Genomic DNA, 20,007 nt, shown 5'->3' on the forward strand with positions numbered 1-20,007 from the left:
ACTAGTAGTGGTTTTGTTCAGCAGATGAAAAAAATATCCTGCTGCTGAGTGCTGTACAAAAAAGACGAACACGAGCACACTTCGGAAGCATTTTTGGCTATGGTGATTAGATTCGGTTGGACTTTTGGTGCCGATTAGAGATGGGCAATTCGTTCGCGAACGGTTCAGATGAACTAGTTCTTTTGAAAGAATGAATGAGCAGTAGTTCTTTTTTCGAGAACGGTAGTTCTATAATAAGAAAGCTGCATCACGACAGCTCAGTTCTAATTCGTGGGACCTGTTTTTTTTTTTGCTCGCCTAACCTAACAATACTACCCAAGAAACCACGACGCATTATAACTTTACTTTAATTCAGCTTTAACAATTCGCGTGAAATTTGAATAAATGCAGCGGAGTTACACATGTTTTTACAATGCTATTATAAAGCTGAGAAGGGCGATTATTAGACTCTTATAGGATTATTACTCTAAAAGTTATTATTAAAGTTTCGTTGCTCCAAAATATAGCATCGAATGTCGATATACAACACGGCAGAAGGTTGTTGTAAAAAAATGCTCAGTTACATTTTGAATGCAAATTTAATGCACATTTATTTAAAGTATGTAGGATTAGTGTAATTATACATTAACAATGTAAAAATAGAGTTGTAAATGTGAGTGATATAATGCATATGGTTACTTGGGTAAGTTCTCGTTTAGTCTTTGAACAAACAAACCAACTATGAAAAGAGCGAACGAACGGCTCTGAAGAACTAGTTCTTTCAATAGAACTTTGCATCATTGAACGGTTCTTTGAAATGAACTGTTTTGCCCATCGCTAGTGCCGATTGAAAACTGCTGACGAAACCTAGGAATGGGGGATGGTATGGTCTTTGGGAATGTCATAGTATTTTTTTTATGAACTACCTCGAAAAAGTCAAAACACCATCGACAGCAAGTATTAGTGTGCATTATTGGAGCGATTGAAAACCGAGAAAATATTGTTTAAGAGACTGTGCGCCAATACATAAGAGGATCGTGAGTTCCATTTTGGAGTTCTGACCGCTACTTCCGGAACCGGAAACCGCCGAAGTAATGTAATGTATGGCCATGAACTAATATGAATTACAAATTGGAATAGTTTTGATACATCTACGATTGAGGAATACTTTTTATGTTTCTAATGCGTCAAAACAAGGGAGCAACCTCGGACCACTCCTTCTCATGCTATTTGTGAATAACCTATGCAATGAACTGTCGTCAATTGATGTAGTGTATGCAAATGATCTCTAAAAATTATCCCATCATCACAAGCCTTGTGCACTGTGGTTCTCTACAAATGCACACTCTGAGACGGTCTTATACATATGTGCGATCAGAACGGTATTCACTTTGTTTTTGTTACTGTGAAAACCTATGTAGTTTTAGGATTCATCAAACGAAGTACTCAAAATTTCAACGATGTGTATTTTCTCTATAATGTTTACATTACACTTGTTCACAGTATTCTGGTGTTCTTGAATACGGCTCTCATCAACTAACATGTTTCGTAATATAAATGAGTATTTCTTTAGTGGCTCTTTGTTTTCCATTTACAGACTGATAACATCGATTGATCTAATGCTATTGGAAAAAATAATTTTAATTTTCTGGATATATTATTGAGGAGAGCGGACTTCAATTCATTGCACACAATGTGGTCATATAAATTCCATAGAGATTTGTTATAAGCATTTCAATAGTGAACATCTTAGTTTGAATTGAAAATATTGTTAAGCATAAATGTGTAATGTGTAAAAGACAATAAGTTTACATAGACATAAATGACACTTGGAAATTTGGAACACTCTTTATTCTGTTCCGAAACTAGAAGTCGGATTCGGTTGAACAACAAAGCATAGAAATCTATGAAACCTCAAGATCTCTCAGTTTAATGCGTTCGTTAATTTATAAAAATCGTCCTAGTCATCTCTGACAAATCTATGTAAGCTCAATTTTGGAGTATTAGACCGCTACTAAGAAGATTTTCCGAATTGCCATTTTTAATACTCGTCATCCTGTATTTCCAGGTCCGGAAGTTGGATCTCGATGAAATGAAATTGAATATAAGAGTAGAAAAAATAGAACGTATTTGTTCTTTTTTACATTGTCACTTATAATAACACATTCTTGAAATTGGAGATTAAAATATTCGTCACTCTATAATTCCACAACAGGACGTTGAATCCGGATTATGGGACAATGTGACAAGAGAAATTAAAAAAATCGATCTCTTCCCGTTAACACATAGAACTTCTTTCTTCAATCTCCATATTCCCATCCAAAATGTATGACTATTTAGATTTCATTCCACTAACTGCTCAAAAAAGTAATTTTTGATGTGACTATTTATTTACATTGCAAATTACATTCTTTGCGATTGCGGTAACTCATTCTAACTGATTTTTAATCTTGATTCTGCACTCACCTTCCCAACAAACAAAAAGCATTAGAGGCACATATAGAACTAGATACATAAAGAACCATCAGTTAGATGTTTTATTTTTCATTTGTGGGCCCCTCCCGAAACGAAATCCTGAGTACGAGCCTGGTGAATTTAGCATGATGTTTTCGTAGAATTCGTCGTCGATATTGTGGTCAATGAAAATCGCTCCTAGATTGAGAATCAAACTTACGATAGCAGTCTTGTATGAGATGTTAACTGCATTGACAAGGATAAAGAGAATGGATAAATTTGACAAAGAAAAAGAGAATGAAAGAAAAGATTCACAACAACTCAGATTTAGGCCGCAGTAGTCTATGAAAAGCATGCGGGTCACCCGCCGGGTATTCGTAGCCTGGGGGTGTTCCCCGCAGTCCCACACGGCCCGAAGAATGTGGCCAACATGGATACTTACCAACGTGTTACATTCAATACGCCGGCCGGTGTCGATCGCCAGCTATAGGCTGGATCTGACAAAGTCGACCACTGCGACCCCAATACGACATTATCTAACTATACTATCCTAGTTTTAAGTTAGTTGTTAATTAAAACTAGAAAAATTCCTTGGAATCTTAGAAAAAATTATATAATTGAATAAAAAAAATCTCAGTAAAGAGTACTTATTTCATGGGTATTTTTATTATTTTCTGTGTGTATATAATAGAAGTTCTTTCATAAAGTGATTCTCATTTCTATCTGTCCTTGAAAATATTGTGATATATTTATCATAGAGATAATAACAGTAGTATAGTAAATCAAGGTCTCGAATATTACTGTCATCAGAATAAAATAGGAACACCCTTTTAAAGTTTAACAATAGTTTTTCTTTATTAATTCAATATTACTTGCAATTGAATACCTAGAATGTAATTGAGCTCTTTTGTCGGGATTATTAGAGAGATTCAGCTTAAATCACACGTTGTACTGCAAATTGATAAAAATTTAACTATTTGTCGATTCCTACATAACTGTCTAGGTTTGTGCGGCATTGTAAGCTTGGAATAGTTGAGCAACAATCTACTATTCTATGCAACTAGAACAGGGTAGTCAAAAAATTGTGTTGATAACAATTTCTACTGAAACATTTGCATAATTCTACGGATTATCTAATAATGACTAAAACTGGACAAGTGAACAATTGTCTTGATCCTTTTGTAATCTGTCTCTTTCACTTGTCCACGGTAGCGAACCTGGTGTATCTTTCGCATCTGGTCAGGTGTATTGGACCCCAGCAGAGCAGCCATGAGTCATTCTGAATTCAACATATTTCATACCTAGAAAAGGGGTTGTTTTTTGTATGGATCATTCGAGAGTTCGACTATTGCGGAATGTGAGCAGTTAAAGCGTCAATGAATAAAGAACAATGACTTTGAATGGAGTAAATGTTGTCTATTCTAATTTCGTTATATAAACGAAGGCAGTGACAGCACAGAGCGTAGATGTTGAAGTCAAGTGATCAATGAGTGTAAGTAATTCAGTTGCAAACAAAAATCATCGCTACCCAACGCTATGATTAGTTGGTACAATCTGTAACCGTTCGCAGGTAAATGTACGTGGAATGTTAAAATTTGATAATTTTCACAGTTTTCATTTATAATCAGTCTAAATAATAAATAAGGACACTACGACAGAACGGTGTCAAGAGTTTCCTAACAATTACGTCACATTTTCGTTACAATAAGACCTGTGATCTTCTTTCCATAGATTTTATTTCCGATGATTCCCAAGGTATAAGCCAAATAAATCGTCCCTCGAAACATTTAATAATGTTCTTATTTTAATTATAAAGGGTGATTTTTTAAGAGCTTGAGAACTTTTTTAAACAATAAAACGCATAAAATTTGCAAAATCTCATCGGTTCTTTATTTTAAACGTTAGATTGGTACATGACATTTACTTTTTGAAGATAATTTCATTTAAATGTTGACCGCGGCTGCGTCTTAGGTGGTCCATTCGGAAAGTCCAATTTTGGGCAACTTTTTCGAGCATTTCGGCCGGAATAGCCCGAATTTCTTCGGAAATGTTGTCTTCCAAAGCTGGAATAGTTACTGGCTTATTTCTGTAGACTTTAGACTTGACGTAGCCCCACAAAAAATAGTCTAAAGGCGTCAAATCGCATGATCTTGGTGGCCAACTTACCGGTCCATTTCTTGAGATGAATTGTTCTCCGAAGTTTTCCCTCAAAATGGCCATAGAATCGCGAGCTGTGTGGCATGCAGCGCCATCTTGTTGAAACCACATGTCTACCAAGTTCAGTTCTTCCATTTTTGGCAACAAAAAGTTTGTTAGCATCGAACGATAGCGATCGCCATTCACTGTAACGTTGCGTCCAACAGCATCTTTGAAAAAATACGGTCCAATGATTCCACCAGCGTACAAACCACACCAAACACTGCATTTTTCGGGATGCATGGGCAGTTCTTGAACGGCTTCTGGTTGCTCTTCACTCCAAATGCGGCAATTTTGCTTATTTACGTAGCCATTCAACCAGAAATGAGCCTCATCGCTGAACAAAATTTGTCGATAAAAAAGCGGATTTTCCGAATGGACCACCTAAGACGCAGCCGCGGTCAACATTTAAATGAAATTATCTTCAAAAAGTAAATGTCATGTACCAATCTAACGTTTAAAATAAAGAACCGATGAGATTTTGCAAATTTTATGCGTTTTATTGTTTAAAAAAGTTCTCAAGCTCTTAAAAAATCACCCTTTACCATATAACAAATGTTACAATATTATTGTCCTGTAATACTTCCACAACCCGAACAAACACCGAAACGAAAATCATGCAATCTTATCAGTACCCGAATTTAAATGATAATCGCTCCTATTGTTTGATTAATTGGGTTTGCAATGTATCATGAAAATAGGGTAAATTATCGTATACGCTTCGTTATGACTTAGTTACAAACGGTAACATTTATCTCTATCTTCCACACATCCGTTATCAATCATGAAAAATGCAAAGGCCAAACCTGTGGAAAAGAAAGGAAGTGTGTATCGGTTTCAGCGAAAATCATGAATAATTGTTATTATTATTATTGGAAAATTAAGCCCTATGGTAAATACTATAAGTTTTTGGAATAATACAAAATAGAAACCAAATACACCAACTACTAATTACAGTTTTCAACATTTAGATTTATATCTCGAATTCTATTTAACTAAATCAAACGGGAATTGTAGCAAATTGAATGTCAACAGCATAGGTTAAGCCATGGCAGGGATAACGTATAGGGAATGGATACAGTGAAGCATAATTAATTGGAGCATAAGTTTAAATATTTTCTACCTGTTTTTTATAAAATTATTAACATGCATTTTTGATGATCTGTTGTGATAAGTGAATTAAAAAGCTGTACATACACGGAATCGCAAAACTACCTAATTTTGAATACTTTTCACCGGGAGCGGGTCATATCGCCGAAAGCCATTTCGCCGAAAGTCGTTTCGCCGAATGCCATTTCGCCGAATAGGTCATTTCGTCGAAAGTCGTTTCGCCGAAAGGGTCATCTCGCCGAAAGGGTAATTTTGCCGAAAGGGTAATTTCGCTGTGAGGGACATATCTCCTGCATGTTATGTCTCCTGTATAACTGATGTGGCGCAGCCACATAACCGAAGCCAAGACGGCTTGGCGGCACGCCAGCTGAGTCGGCCGCCAACCCGCCGTCGAAAGCGGCGGCCTCTTGCATACAAACCTGTACCCGCCTCGTTTGCCCGGTCTACTCAAAGCTAGGTTTCTTTGCTTTAGTTAGGTCCAAACGAACGGTAGCGAGGTCGGAGAGCACATGAACCAAAGCGATGTGGCGTAGCCGCATTAGTATTTTTTCATTTTCACATAATAAACAGAAAATACCACCTACATTTGCCTGGTAGATACACCTATGCAATTGCTTTGATGCTTACTAGCTAATAGTCAACAAGTTTTCATGGGAACTACTTTCTGAGGTTCACGAATCAATCTTTATTCAAGAGTACAACAATCAATCATTATTCAAGAAGTACAATGGTAGATTAACAAAACGGGCGTTAACGCTATCATCTTTCGTTTGTCTTTAATTTAAATCAATTCTAATTACGATTTCAAGACGATTTAAGGATTCGGCGAAATGACCCTTTCGGCGATATGACATTCGGCGAAATAAACCTTTCGGCGAAATGACTTTTGGCGAAACGGCTTTCGGCGAAATGACCCTGATCCCTTTTCACCTAACTTCGGCGTTACGTTCAATAGCCTAATTTCAGGTAGAGTGATTCTAAGTAGTTTCCATGAAACACTTCGAAAATATACTGAAAAGTGAGTTATATCTACTCACTAGTAAGTTATATTTACTTAACTGTTGAATCGTATTGACTAAATTTCAGGTCCAATGTGTTTTACTAATTTTTAACTTTTTGAACGAACCCCTTGCTGTTGGATGGATTTGCTCCTTTTGTTTTGACAACAATGGATAGAATGAAAGAAAAAAATAAAAACAACTCAAAATTAAGTAAAAAGAAATCAAACAATAGGTAGTTTTTATTTTCCGTGTAGAGTTTGCTTGAAGCACTTGAAGTTTCATTGTAATTGTACCTCTATTTGAAGTCAGGTATTGGTACCAAGCATGGCTCGAAATTTTTATTGCAGGGCTACTATGTGGTGTTTTAGGGTATGTACGTTCGAGTGTTGTCAACAATGGAATAAAGCTTTGTATTCAACAGTCGTAACTAGATGCTATTCGATGGATGGTCGACATAGTTTATATCCACATCCGAATACTAGGAGCTCAATATGGCGATGTTTTATGCATTATGGAGATTAACTTATCGTTTAAGTGTTTGAACAGAATAATTTCAATTTTACCCTAGTGATTATGGAGATGTTTTTTTTTTAATTTTATCCTAGTGATAATGGAGATGTTTTTTGTATGAGCAGGTATTCAGTTTCAGTGTCTTGTAAGACGGGGAACATGAAATTATTACAACACTTCAGAAGGAAACCACTCTCAAGTGTTTGTCTGCTTTTAAACATGATTAGTTAAAAAATATCAGAAGAGATTGTACAGGATTATGTGGGATATTTTCGGATTTGATCAGTCTTTTTATTAGTCCAGAGTTTAGAGTGGTAATATTTATAATTAGCATTAACTTTCCCTCAACACCCCTCATCATGTGAATTCCGTAGTTGTGTGGTATATTGTAATATTTTGTACGCTCGTCCACAAGATCAAGACAAAAGCTGTATTACATGCATACAAGGTTCAAATTTTTCCAAACGGCTATGAAAAGTAAAAGTTAAATTTCAGTCGCAACAGACACCACTAAAGGTCTATTCAAACTATTCCAGCCCGGGTTAGTGCCGGCACACGTTTTATTACGCGTATTTACACTTGTCCTGCAACGTTTCATGTCGGTACTGAGCCGGACAAGTGTAAATATACGTCTTGAAACATGTGGAATGGTATTCCGTAAAAGGAATTGTGTCGACTCTGATCAAAACCGGAAAGGTTTGAATTAATAGACCAGAGTTTGGCTGTGAATCGGAAGTGTTTGAAGTGAAACAAATCAAAATGCATACTACCAACAAATGGACAAGAAGGTGGTAGCCATTATTGAGTAAAATCCCAATATTTCTGTGCAAAATGTGGCTCGCAAGGCTGGGATGTCAAACTCATACGCACATTCCCGGAAAAGTGTTTTATTTGGCATATCATATGTAGTTGTGGTCGAAAGTCTAGAAGTTTCATTTCTACTGTCACTATCAATGTGTACGATGTGTACGAGAATGAACGTCTGCGGAAGCGTTTGCTACCATTTATCAGAAGCCACGAATCTCCAATTCTGTTTTGATCTGATTTGGCCTCTTGTCACTATACAAAAACCATCCTGGAACGGTATAAGGTACAAACGGAAACTCTTCGAAAATGAGAAGGAAGCAAATGGAACTGATGATTTCAAGAGAAGATGGAGAAGTGTCACCAGGTTCAGCTTCTCATGTGAGGTGGAAATGAGACCCTGGATTTCGTTTCGGGTGGAACCCTCAGATAAAAAATAATGTTACTGGAGATTGCTTATGTGCATAATTTTCGGTGCGCCTTTTGCCGGCGTTTTTAAACAGACAATTCAATCTATTACACTGGAACTATTATTATTAAGTAGGGTTAAGTATTGTGACTGTAACCGAGAGAAGGTTATTGTATTACATTTCTTAACGTTTATTGTCATGTCATTTCAGTCGCACATGTCTAAGACCTTCTAAATGTCCACTTCCTGAGTACCGAGTCCGAGATAGTTTCCTTACTTCGATTCGTGAAGAACGGAAAACATCTTCTAAATTTGTAAGTCATATTAGTTGATGACCATGCGAACTTATTTTGGCTATACAGGTTTCGGTATCAGGTTCCGAAAGTAGTGGTCTAAAATTCCAAAACGACTCACTTTTACAGAGATCGGTTTTTAATAGTTCCATTATATTGCACGCTAAAACTTACATTGAAGTTGTCTTTCAAAAGTATACTATGACAATCCCAGAAAACCGGAATCATGATCTTTCCGACACATTGAGCCTCCTTTCCAGGCATTCGTGCCGCTTCGAAACACTACTTCAATCCATTCTCGGGTAATCATTTTGTTCTCTGGCGTATAACAATGGATCCAACGAAACATGTACTCGAAGTGTACGTGCGCTCATTTTTTTAGTCCTAAACAAGTATGTGCGGGATCCAGCGCCAGAATAACTTTCTCATCTGCAGTCTTGCCAACTATTATAAACTCGCGCACTTTCTCCTTTAAGTCATCCAATACAGTTTAGTGTCTTTTTATTATTGTCGTTTATTTTGCCCCGGATTTAACCTTCATGTTATTTAATGTTGACACTGTTCGCTTCGCATCAAATATTTGTTTTTGTCTCTGTTTCTGATTTCGGTAGGAGCCTCCCTCTGGAAACGTGCCAGGACGAAGTGATTAAGAAATGCCAAGATAGACTGGATAGTACCAAGTATATAAACATAATGACATAGGGCATGTAGCGTGGAAGTCGTGAGAGAAGATGTAAAATTGATATTTAGTAGGAGAGATCATCGATTGAGTGATATTGGCAATCATCTACAGTTTTGTACCGAAGGCGTCACATTGACATGCCCCATCTCCCGTTGTTAAACTTTCAAATACTACAAAATTGATAATTTTCGTCGATTTGTTCAACTCCATGAAGTGTCAAAACTTATTGAGTTCCAATGAAGCGCTGTATCTCCCATCATTAGATTTCTGAAAGCTAACAAATTGATATTTTTCACTTTCACGCGTATAGAAAATCACAATTCTCGAAAACTACAAAATAGTACATTTTCATCGATTTGAACCCACCCAAATACATCCAAAGACAAAACTTATTGATTTGCAAGTCTTAATGGCACGTCCCATCACCCATTTTTTAATTCCTGAAAGCTACAAAATTTATAATTTTCATGAATTTTAACACCCCTTTGTATATAAAAATCGTAGCATTAGCCGTCATTCTGTACGTTGAGGCTGCGGAGTCTGTCGAAAAAAAGGCCAAATTTCACAACAGGAATGTAACACCAGGATTTGAAACTTATTGATACACAAATCCCATTGTCTCGACTTATCACCCATAATTTTTTTTTGTTAGATGCGTAATTTTCTGTTGTCACTAATTACCACACCCATCGATGGTATAGAAACAAAACCAACGATTTTGAAAGTACATCAATTGGTAATTATGATCATGTTCGTGAAAGATTTTTACCTCAATGATGAAAACAGATCAAATCATCCATTGAATGATCTTCCAGGAATCAAGAAAAACTGTAATGAAAAATCACAATCGAAAAAAAAAGTTCAGTGCTAATTTTGGTAGATGTGATTCAATGATCACTTATCAACTGATCTTGAAAAAATAAAATTAGCAGTGATCTTTATTTAAAAAGATCACAAGCGATTTTTTTTGGTTGTGACTGCGATTAGACGATTTTTCGGTTAAGGTTTTCCCAGCCCATTGTGCCGTATGAATAAAATGTAGTAAAGTCTGTTGTTTGTAGTATCTTCTCAAAAACAAAGTCCACAGAGTATAACGCGGTTTGGTATGAATAAAAAACAAGTTCGAACACATAGATAAGAATATTTTGTGATTTTACATTTATTTTCATGCACATATTTGGAGCAGGCAATTGAATGGAAATTTACATTACAAAACGAAGCGGTTTGTAATTACACAGTCTTGTTCAATGAAAAACGAAATGAATTTTAATATAATTTTAAATCAATCATGGTTTTAAATCAGATTTTCGTTTCAACTGATGTCTATTTCATAGTACTATCGGTTTACATGTCGTGTAAGTTTCATCTTTTCTTTCTGTGCATGTAGTTAATGCTACTTCCGAATTTAAGCATTTACTGCATACCGTATCGACACAGATCCGGAAAAGCTGGCATAAGCATGCACAAAGCAAGAAACGTACTGACATCTGTAAAAATGCCACTTTTTTATTTTTGTACTTCACTTTATCAGCAAACACACGAGTAGCAACCTCTAGAGCTACCTACCGAAAACTTGTAGTAAATACTACAGTTTGTAGCATGTTTTGACAGAAACGTGATCCACACGTAGCATTTACTACCGAAATTCAAGCATGCTACGTTTTATTCATACGGCCATTGTTTCGATTCTAATGCCATTGCGTGGTACAGATCGCTATAAATGCGAATTGTGAAGAAAATTTTAATGATCTAATGCACGCGTGAATGTGTCGGTGTGATTACTGGGTGTAATTTTGTAAGGTGAACATTAGTGGAAAAATGTGGAAATAATGTGTCTAGCTTGGAACAGATACTTCATGCTCGTCAGAGATGGTCATAAGGGTACTTTATAGAGGAGGGAGCGTACCAAGTGTTTTTAAACGGGGAGGGGGGTAACGACAAAATTAATCTAATTTGACGAGAATCGATACTGTTTGAAGACCATAGATACATTTGTGAGTTCACTAAGAAAAGGGAAGTTAAATGTAAATTTTTTTTGACGAAAAACGACACTTCTTGACTAATTTAGATATTACTTTCAGGGGGGTATAAGTATTCTTAGCAAAGTAAGGTAACATTGATATGAATTGATTGAGAAATCATATAATCAATGTGTGTTTTTATGTAAATTAAGAATACTGTCCCTCCAAGGTGATGGAAATAAATTTACGACAACATTTGTATTAACTGAATCGTTATTCTATAGTACGAATACAGTTACGATGATAAACAGCCTTTCGTTATCAAATAATCATTATCAGATGGAAATCTGGAGTCGTTAACAATGATGTCATAAGAATTTTCATAACGAGGATGGAATAGCAAGTGTTTAAAAAGAAGGAAGGCCTGAGATGTTGTTAACTGGATGTGACGAGGGATGTTAATTCGAGTACGTTACAAGCACATGCACTTTTTGGAACTCAGAGGTTACAAAAAAAGGTATTTAAAGAGATAAATGGGTTTCAAATGTTATGATTATTGTGAGATTTGAGATGGGACACTGGCCGTGCGCAGTCTGAACATGTACGGAGTTCTTGCAGCCTTTCCTTCTCGAAACGTTTCCGAGCAACGCAAGGTAATTCAGCTATTATCACAATAAACGTGACTGCGGCTCGTAAACATTCTTCTTCAGTATACAAAAATAGCTATATACACTGAATCCATTGAGAAGTAATCCTCAAAATCTACAACAGGATTGGTTATGTACAAACAGTTAATCAACAATGTAGCTCTAGTTTTTTCTAGATTAGAGAAAAAAGGTGATGTTTTTCTTTGGTATACAGGAGCAGTTTTCTACCAGGTTAGTTATCCACGCAAACAGTTATGATCTAATGTACATAAAGGGCCGTTTAGTAGAAAAACACTCAAACATCGATATAACAGACATAATATACATGATTTAGTGACTGCGTATGAAAGTGTGAAAATAAATACTCTATTGATGTGTTACTCTAATCCATTATAAATTTTGTTAACCCTTTGGGAACAATCAAAAGCTATTAAAAAAAGTCGTGGTAAAAATGGACACCAAACAAGTTTTTATAATCACGCTTTTACACTTGTTCCTTATTCAAAAGTGCTAGAAGCATGTACAAAAGACGAGACTTTTTATTCTGGTTCTACACCGTTCTGCATTTGTACATGATCCCTAATGCTTGACAAATACAGACATTGAAGCATGATGGTATGAACAAAAGCGTCGTGCATTTACTGAGCTTTCAGAAAACAACTTACCACTATTGTGCCAGTAATAGAGAGCTGCTAGCACGAATATGTGCCACCAGTTGTGTGAATGGCCAATATAGTCTACTTTACCAACGAACCATCGTTCCGGAATCCTTGTGACGTAGATCAAGAAGGCCGTACCTGTCAACAGGTACATCATCATCACGCGTGGAATGAAGAGCTACGACCAAAAAAAAAGAACACGTTATCAATGTAAGGTCGCTATCCGCATTCGGGCGTGATGTGATCGAAAAGTGAAAAATTCGAAGCGAATGTGCGAAACGCGTTGAATGTTCAATATTCCGTGTGTCAATGAGCTTGACATTAGATTTCAAGTGGAAACTTATGTAACAAAGTAATACGCAGCACGTTTATAACACATGTGATTTTCGAATTTCTTTTTCAATGTCACCGGTTCATAAAATTGGACGGTGGTCTACAGCTGCTGTCTATTGCCTATCGCATGAAGTACGGCAGACGCCCCGCTGCTTACTTAATAGTTTTTTCACATACAACCGTTGAATGGAGCTTCGAACAACATGATCGAGCGTTGGTAAATAGGCACGCTACTCACCTTGACCATGGTACTTTCTGCACCACCCATTACGATGTACCAATGAAGTGTTGGAACCACGCCGTATGCCGCCCACGCAACGAAGGCCATCATTTTGACGTTGGAGTTTATTTTCAGTCGGGGGATTTGTAGAACCATTGCCAGCGTAAATATTACACCGATCGTAATAATGTAAAAGTTGCGTAGTTCCTGAGTACAGTGGTGTTTAGATAAATTTTGTTTATTTATAGTACCATAATCTCCCCAACTTACCTCGTTGCACCAGAAGGCGTAATAAATGCCACTGATAAAGATGGCCAGCAACGAAAGCGCAATACCGAACAGATCGTATGCCAGGAAACATTCATAGCTTGACTCCGATTTACAGGAGAAAGTATGATATATGGAAGACAGTATCATGCATACCTAAAACGATTAGAATTAGATAGTGATTAATTTGTACATTTCAAAATTCCGTTTGCTAACCTGGAAGCAAACAAGCAGGGAACCGACGATTAATTTATCAACCATACTCGCATGCATCTCCAGCAGTACTATATCCGAGTAGGCCAGTCCGATGAACAGGAACAAACCAAAAACATGGCTCCATATGTTGATGGTTTCGTTAGTCCACCAGAAAATACTCTCGAGGCAGAGTTTGGTGGACAAAATTGTTCGGTAGCCCTTTCGAATGAATGGGTTGAATTGCAGGTGTTTTGGTGCGTCATCGTAACTAAGCAACTGTCGTTGCTTGTAGTACGAGGCGTCCTGTTTGCTGCAAACTAGTTCCGCTGGACTGTTGCTTCGGTTAACCTCAGAACACGAACCATTACCTAGTTGACACGGGTGTTTGGTACAGCATTCGCAATTTCCACTCAATCTCTGACTGAATACAGTTTTCGATGAAGTGGCGCATGTTATTGGATTTTTGTCGTTGCCCTCAAATGTGGTAGTAAATTCTTCTTGGCTGATGTTCTGCAAACAAAAGGAAAAAAATCATGAATTTAAAAACGTTTGCGAGATTACGGTAATTTTTAGATTGACTTTTTCAATTACTAATTATATTCAATAGTTGCACTATGTTCACTATAATAACAATTTTTACTAACATGCTGCAGTAATCTGGTTCAGATCTTCTTATTTACTTTGCTTCGACATTACTATGTTTTTTAATAACAGCTAGCAATGTTCCTATCATAACCGTTTTGCCTTTCTCATATAGAAAGGTTATGCAATCACTGTGAAAACCGACTTTTTAACCGAGGTCCGGAGGGTCGAGTGTCATATACCATTCGACTCAGTTCGTCGATTACGCAAAATGTCTGTGTGTGTATGTTAGATATTCAAATTTTATTTGATATACTGATAATATTAGATTACAACAACAGAATATTATTCTCAACATTTGCTACTTAGCCATTGTAGACTAGCTGGCGCACCTTCTTGCGAACTTCCCTCATTGAATTCCGTACAGACTTTTGACACTGTTTTCCAATCTTTTTCGAACTGTTGAATGGTTCGGCTCCCGAGACATGTTTCCTAAGATGTGCCTTCGTGATGAAGGGTTTCGAAATCTTACCGCAGCTACAAATTGCTTGCCAGACCATAGCTTTCCTACCAAATTTTTCGACTTTAATCGATGTCTCGGACTGGTTTAACACTTGCCCTTCTCGCACCGTATAATATTGTGGTTCCGGTAAGGATTTGTAATCGAGTTTCACGTAGGTTTCGTCGTTCATGATTATGCAGTTCAAATTTCCAGCAAGAATCGTATTGTACAGCTTTCGAACCCTCGGCCTGATCGATGCTTCTTGTTTCGGACTACGTTTTGGTTGTTTCTGCTCCTTAAAGTTTCGAAGATTCAAACGTTCTTTAGCACGAAGAACATTTGACTTCGAAGTGCCCACTTTTTTGGCCACATCCCGAACTGAAACCTCCTTCTTTTGCATGAACGCCTTCAGTATACGTTTATCCAACTGAGGGTTAGCAGGACCTTTTTTTGACACGTTTTCGGTTTATGCTCAGAGGTGTTATCCTCACCAAACTTCCTGATTGCATTTCGCACGGCTTTTTCACCTATTCCTTCCATTTTTGCTATCTTTCTCAGTAACAGTTCGCGTTCTGTGCACCATTTGTACACAGTTTTCGACGTTGTTCTGCTGAAAGTCCACTCATTTCGAAACAAATCAATGAAAACGAATAAACAACTGCACAAGTGGTTAGAGAAGAGTGTAAACAACAGGACGCAGCCATAAAAATTGACAGATTCTGAACCATTGCGAAATGGAAACGGTTTTTGGGTGCGTCCATACTTTCTGGGACAGTCTATAGTGTCAAGGCTGTTGAACTGAAACTCGGGGCAGTTCCAAACTGAGCTCTCATATCGGGTTTGCTTACACCCCCGTTGGTTAGTGCGAGCTTAATTCAGTTTCGTGAAAATTTGTCCTGTACTGGTCCCAGGTTCTTCAAGCGACTTATGAGCCGAAGACAAAACGTAAAAATTAAGAAAAAATATGTTGTATGGACTTTGCATAAATTTTAACTGCTTTTTATGCAAACTCAGAAACAATATGAATATAAACTGCTAATGTACTGATGAGTCAAAGACGGAACGTGAAAATGTCATGAGATTACTTTACTACTAATGACTAGAACCCAAGATAGAAAAGATAGAAACAATTTTCAACACGAAAAAAAACTCTCTTTACTCGACCTAGTGGTGTTTTAATGTGTTTCTCTTGTGATTCATGCACACGGAAAGAAATCCGTTACTGATGTCATGATTATAAAATCATGAAGCTAATATTTTTTTTTCTCATGAAACCATGAGCAAAAAGTCTTCTCCCATGAAAATTAATCACGGTCCAAAAATACGTTACTTTAGGAATGTATTTCTGTCAAAGCTCGTAACTCCAATTTTCTACCCGGATATCACTTTAAACCCTCTGCCTCAAATGATATGATGGATTGCTTAATAGATTAAAGCACAAAGCAGACATCGAAAAGCAAGAAGTACTGAAAATGTTTACATAAAGCTCATGCTAATGAACCGAAAATTTACATTATTAGAGACTAAACACGTTACATTTTGTATAAATATATCTGAATGTATTCTAACATATTTTTGAATAATATTCCGAGAGCTAGCGTAAACCGAAAAATAAATTCGACTGTGTTTTTGGAACCATCTAACGGAAATAAGAAAAAAAAATTTCAACCACTTTGAAAAATTTGTTTCATAGATGTAACAACACAAGCTGATTGATTCACCTGAATATTTTAAATGAGACGATTTTGCAAATGATGTTTCGAAGAAAAAAAAAAAGCAAAATCATTCCGCGGTATTTGCAAGAATTCGACATAGAGTTTGTTTTTAAGAGGGTTGATTCACTCGTGTGTTTTCTTGCAGTTCGTTTGAGTGATTAAATTCTGAAACAAATAATCAAAACTGAAGCAATGAAGGCAAGTGAACACGTTATTTTAGGCGTCGTCGTGTTTCAAAAACATAATATTTTAATTGTTAATGATTCTGATTAGAAGAAATTTGTCGTGCTTTTCACTGTTTGGCTCTTCAAACGTATTCCATTTAATTCATATTTAAAATTTTCATGTTTTGAAACATAACGCCTGAATTTATGTTACAAAGATTACCATCGTAGCAGAAACACGCCTGAAGTTATACCCATCAACGTCAAATGCGTTACGCTTAAATTTCAGCGAAATCAGTCCAAATGGATCATGATCCGAGAACTTTTAACCATGGTGTATTATCATAACATGAAAATATACTCTTTTCCTCAAATCATGACTCGTTTTGCTCATTTCTAGAATCGGAATTTTGCCCGTGCAGTCTCATTAAAACATATTTATTTTCCTTAATATAATTTCTGGCACGAACATGGTCTCATTTTTGACACACAACTCAGATTGATTTGGATAATTCACAATTCGTCGCATATTCGACAACATTAATCCAAAGTTTCAGTATTAATTCATTTGAACTAGATTATTGGTCACTTTCTGAAATTTATTTGTTAGATATGCCATTTATACGATTGAACCTAAAGTGTTAGCCATATGGTTTTTCAAACTTGATCCACAATTGTTGAATTTCCATATCCGAGAGAGTTGAGCGGAAAAATAGTGTGTTTTTCGGTTACGTTACTTATACCATTATATCTCCGACACCACAGCAAATCAATCTTCAAACTGATAGTAGCTAGTAACCTAGGATTGTCTCGGGTCGGCGGTTCAATGCGTACGGCACTGGTCTTACAAGCCAATTGCCGTATGTTTGAGCCTCGATCTGAAAAGAATCTTAGTGTCAGCATGATCGTAGCACTAGCCATACAATGGTTCTGTGCGGTAAGAATCGGCGGCGAAGTCGGTTGAAACAGAAGATCAAGCTTCACAGAAGGGATGTAACACTATGCAATTGCTTTGCTTTGGATTGTTGAAATCAGTTCAGCCATATCCGATATAATTGAACGGAGAAAAAAAGTTGCTTTTGTCGATTCCATCACATCTACAATTATATCATCGGTACTAGAAGCGAGAGCCATATGATCTTCGAACTTGATCCACAGCCCAATAGTGTCTTTCAAACAGGCTAAAACTTGTTGAAATCGGTTCTGTCATCTCCGAGAAAATTGAGCGTAAAGCGGAAAGTGCGTTTTGTCGGTTAGCTCACTTATACCATTATATCTCCGGAACCAGAAGTGACACAAACTAACTAACTACAAACTTGATCAATGACCAATAGTTGCTTTCAAATGACCTCCGAAAAAATTGAGCGTTGAAAAATATCTATGAACGGTAACCTCATACACATACTCATACATGTTATCCGATCTTGTCGAGCTGAGCCAATCGGTATATAATACTATGGTTCCGTTCTAAAAATGTATTTCCAGCATTTTAAAATACTTTCTAAAGAGATAGGAAAAAACTGTTCGTTTAATTTCAGTTTTTGCAATGACTGAGCGGAAACATATATTGGAGAAGCCAAATGAATGAAAAACTAACAGAAAAGATGAATTTTTGGAAAAAGATACGTTCAAAGACAGGACTCGAACCTGCGTTCTTATGCATTCCGTGCATACGCGCTACCATTTCGCCACTCTGAATCTTGTTTTAGTCACTCTAAAACGCCAAACAGACACAATAGCGCGTACATCGAACATGGTCTACATCCTGGCCGTCACCCGACCGATACCTTACATCCAAACATCTTCTCTGTCCGTCAAACACTAGTCTTCTCGCTTTATACCTATTTCTCCGATCAAGCATTGAGTAGGAGAGTGTATTTATAATCGCTTGTCACCTTCTTTAATGGTGCCAGTCGCTGGCTGGACATCAAACAACTAAATAATAAATCGTTAAAAACAATTGCGGTTTGATTTTCCGTAACAATCTGCTTCTGGTAGGAAAGGGCAGACAATCAATACTACCTTCATAGGGCTCTGTCGCTGACGATGTTCTAAAAATGTATTTCCAGCATTTTAAAATACTTTCTAAAGAGATAGGAAAAAACTGTTCGTTTAAGTTATCTCGTTGATTTTTCTATGACAAATGGTTCAATATGAAAAAAACTGTTTCATCCACCTAGTGGTGTTATGATGCCTTTCTCATATAACTCTTGTTTTCATAATTATGTTCCGGGTTGGCGGTTCAATGCATAGGGCACTGGTCTTACAAACCAGTTGTCGTATGTTCGAGCCCTGACCTGGAAGGATTAGTAGTGTCAGTAGAATCATAGCACACGGAACCACCCGCAATCCCATTTCAACCAGAATATTAGTTGATTTTCTGAATTCGATTGGTTAAAATTTGGTACAACTAATCGATTGTTGTTTTAACTAAACTGTCATTTTTGTTTTTCGATTAGCAGAAACGATGGTTGAAACAACTAATTTGACTGTTTGAAAAAAAAAATGCTGTCGATTAGTGAGGACACATACCTTTCAATTTCAACAAATATTTAAGTTGAAATAACTGGTGTTGTTATTGAAACAAAATTCTGTTAGTTGAAAAATAAATCGGTTTTATTTGTTTTAGACATTGCAAATAATTGAATCAACTCGAACAATGTTATTGATTGGCGAAAATAATCAAAATATACTTACTGATACACGTCATGATCTATTTGAAATAAGTTCGGTATGTTGAGATTCATGAAATAAATATCGTTGTTAAAATATAAACAGTATTTTATATTGACATGTAATATCATTAGGGCTGGGAAAACCACCGATCACTGCTGATTTCAAGTGATCTTAACCAAGGAATAAATTATCATTACGAAATCAGAACTGATCTGATCTCTAAGTGATTTTGATTTTTGTATGATCATGATCATGTCAAATCGAGATCAGTAAAGATCTAAATTCTAAAAAAATACTTCTGATTCGATCGGAAATGATTGATGTAGAAAAACATTTTTAATTGGCAAAAGTGCACGGAGGGGCGAGTAAATTAGCGAAATTATTAAATTTACCTAAAATCAGTATTGAAAGATGATGCCTTCGAACGGTTGAACTAAAGTTATTCACTGACAGTTTTAGTCAATTTATATGAGCTTGGGTGCATCAACCGCTGGGAATTGGTATTTTGCGACGGCAATTCTATCGCGCCATTCAATCGCAGCGCGTTCTGTGTGTTTGAAACCCTTCGCTCCTGTTACTTTTATAAATAAACTTCATGTCAAAAAGCGTTTTATTGCTAATGCATGAACATCATCATCGGCATCAAAC

At 36.6% G+C, this 20,007-nt stretch overlaps 1 protein-coding gene across 13 annotated transcripts in view; it reads right to left on the reverse strand.

The window, feature by feature from the left end:
* Nucleotides 1-3,261: 3,261 nt before the first annotated feature.
* Nucleotides 3,262-20,007, reverse strand: part of LOC131425410 (progestin and adipoQ receptor family member 3) — a 59,102-nt gene continuing 42,356 nt past the window's right edge. For 10 of the 13 annotated variants that reach the window (XM_058587297.1, XM_058587296.1, XM_058587293.1 and 7 more), the window contains 5 exons: nucleotides 13,742-14,230; nucleotides 13,529-13,681; nucleotides 13,277-13,465; nucleotides 12,712-12,883; nucleotides 3,262-5,435 (listed from right to left, as the gene is read on the reverse strand). In XM_058587297.1, coding sequence (XP_058443280.1) covers nucleotides 5,365-5,435; nucleotides 12,712-12,883; nucleotides 13,277-13,465; nucleotides 13,529-13,681; nucleotides 13,742-14,230 — 1,074 coding nt within the window. In that variant the 3' untranslated portion in view covers nucleotides 3,262-5,364. The other 3 variants (XR_009228988.1, XM_058587300.1, XM_058587301.1) reach the window with 3 other exon arrangements.

This window comes from Malaya genurostris, chromosome 1, assembly GCF_030247185.1.
Source record: "Malaya genurostris strain Urasoe2022 chromosome 1, Malgen_1.1, whole genome shotgun sequence".
Classification (NCBI taxonomy): Eukaryota; Metazoa; Arthropoda; class Insecta; order Diptera; family Culicidae; genus Malaya; species Malaya genurostris.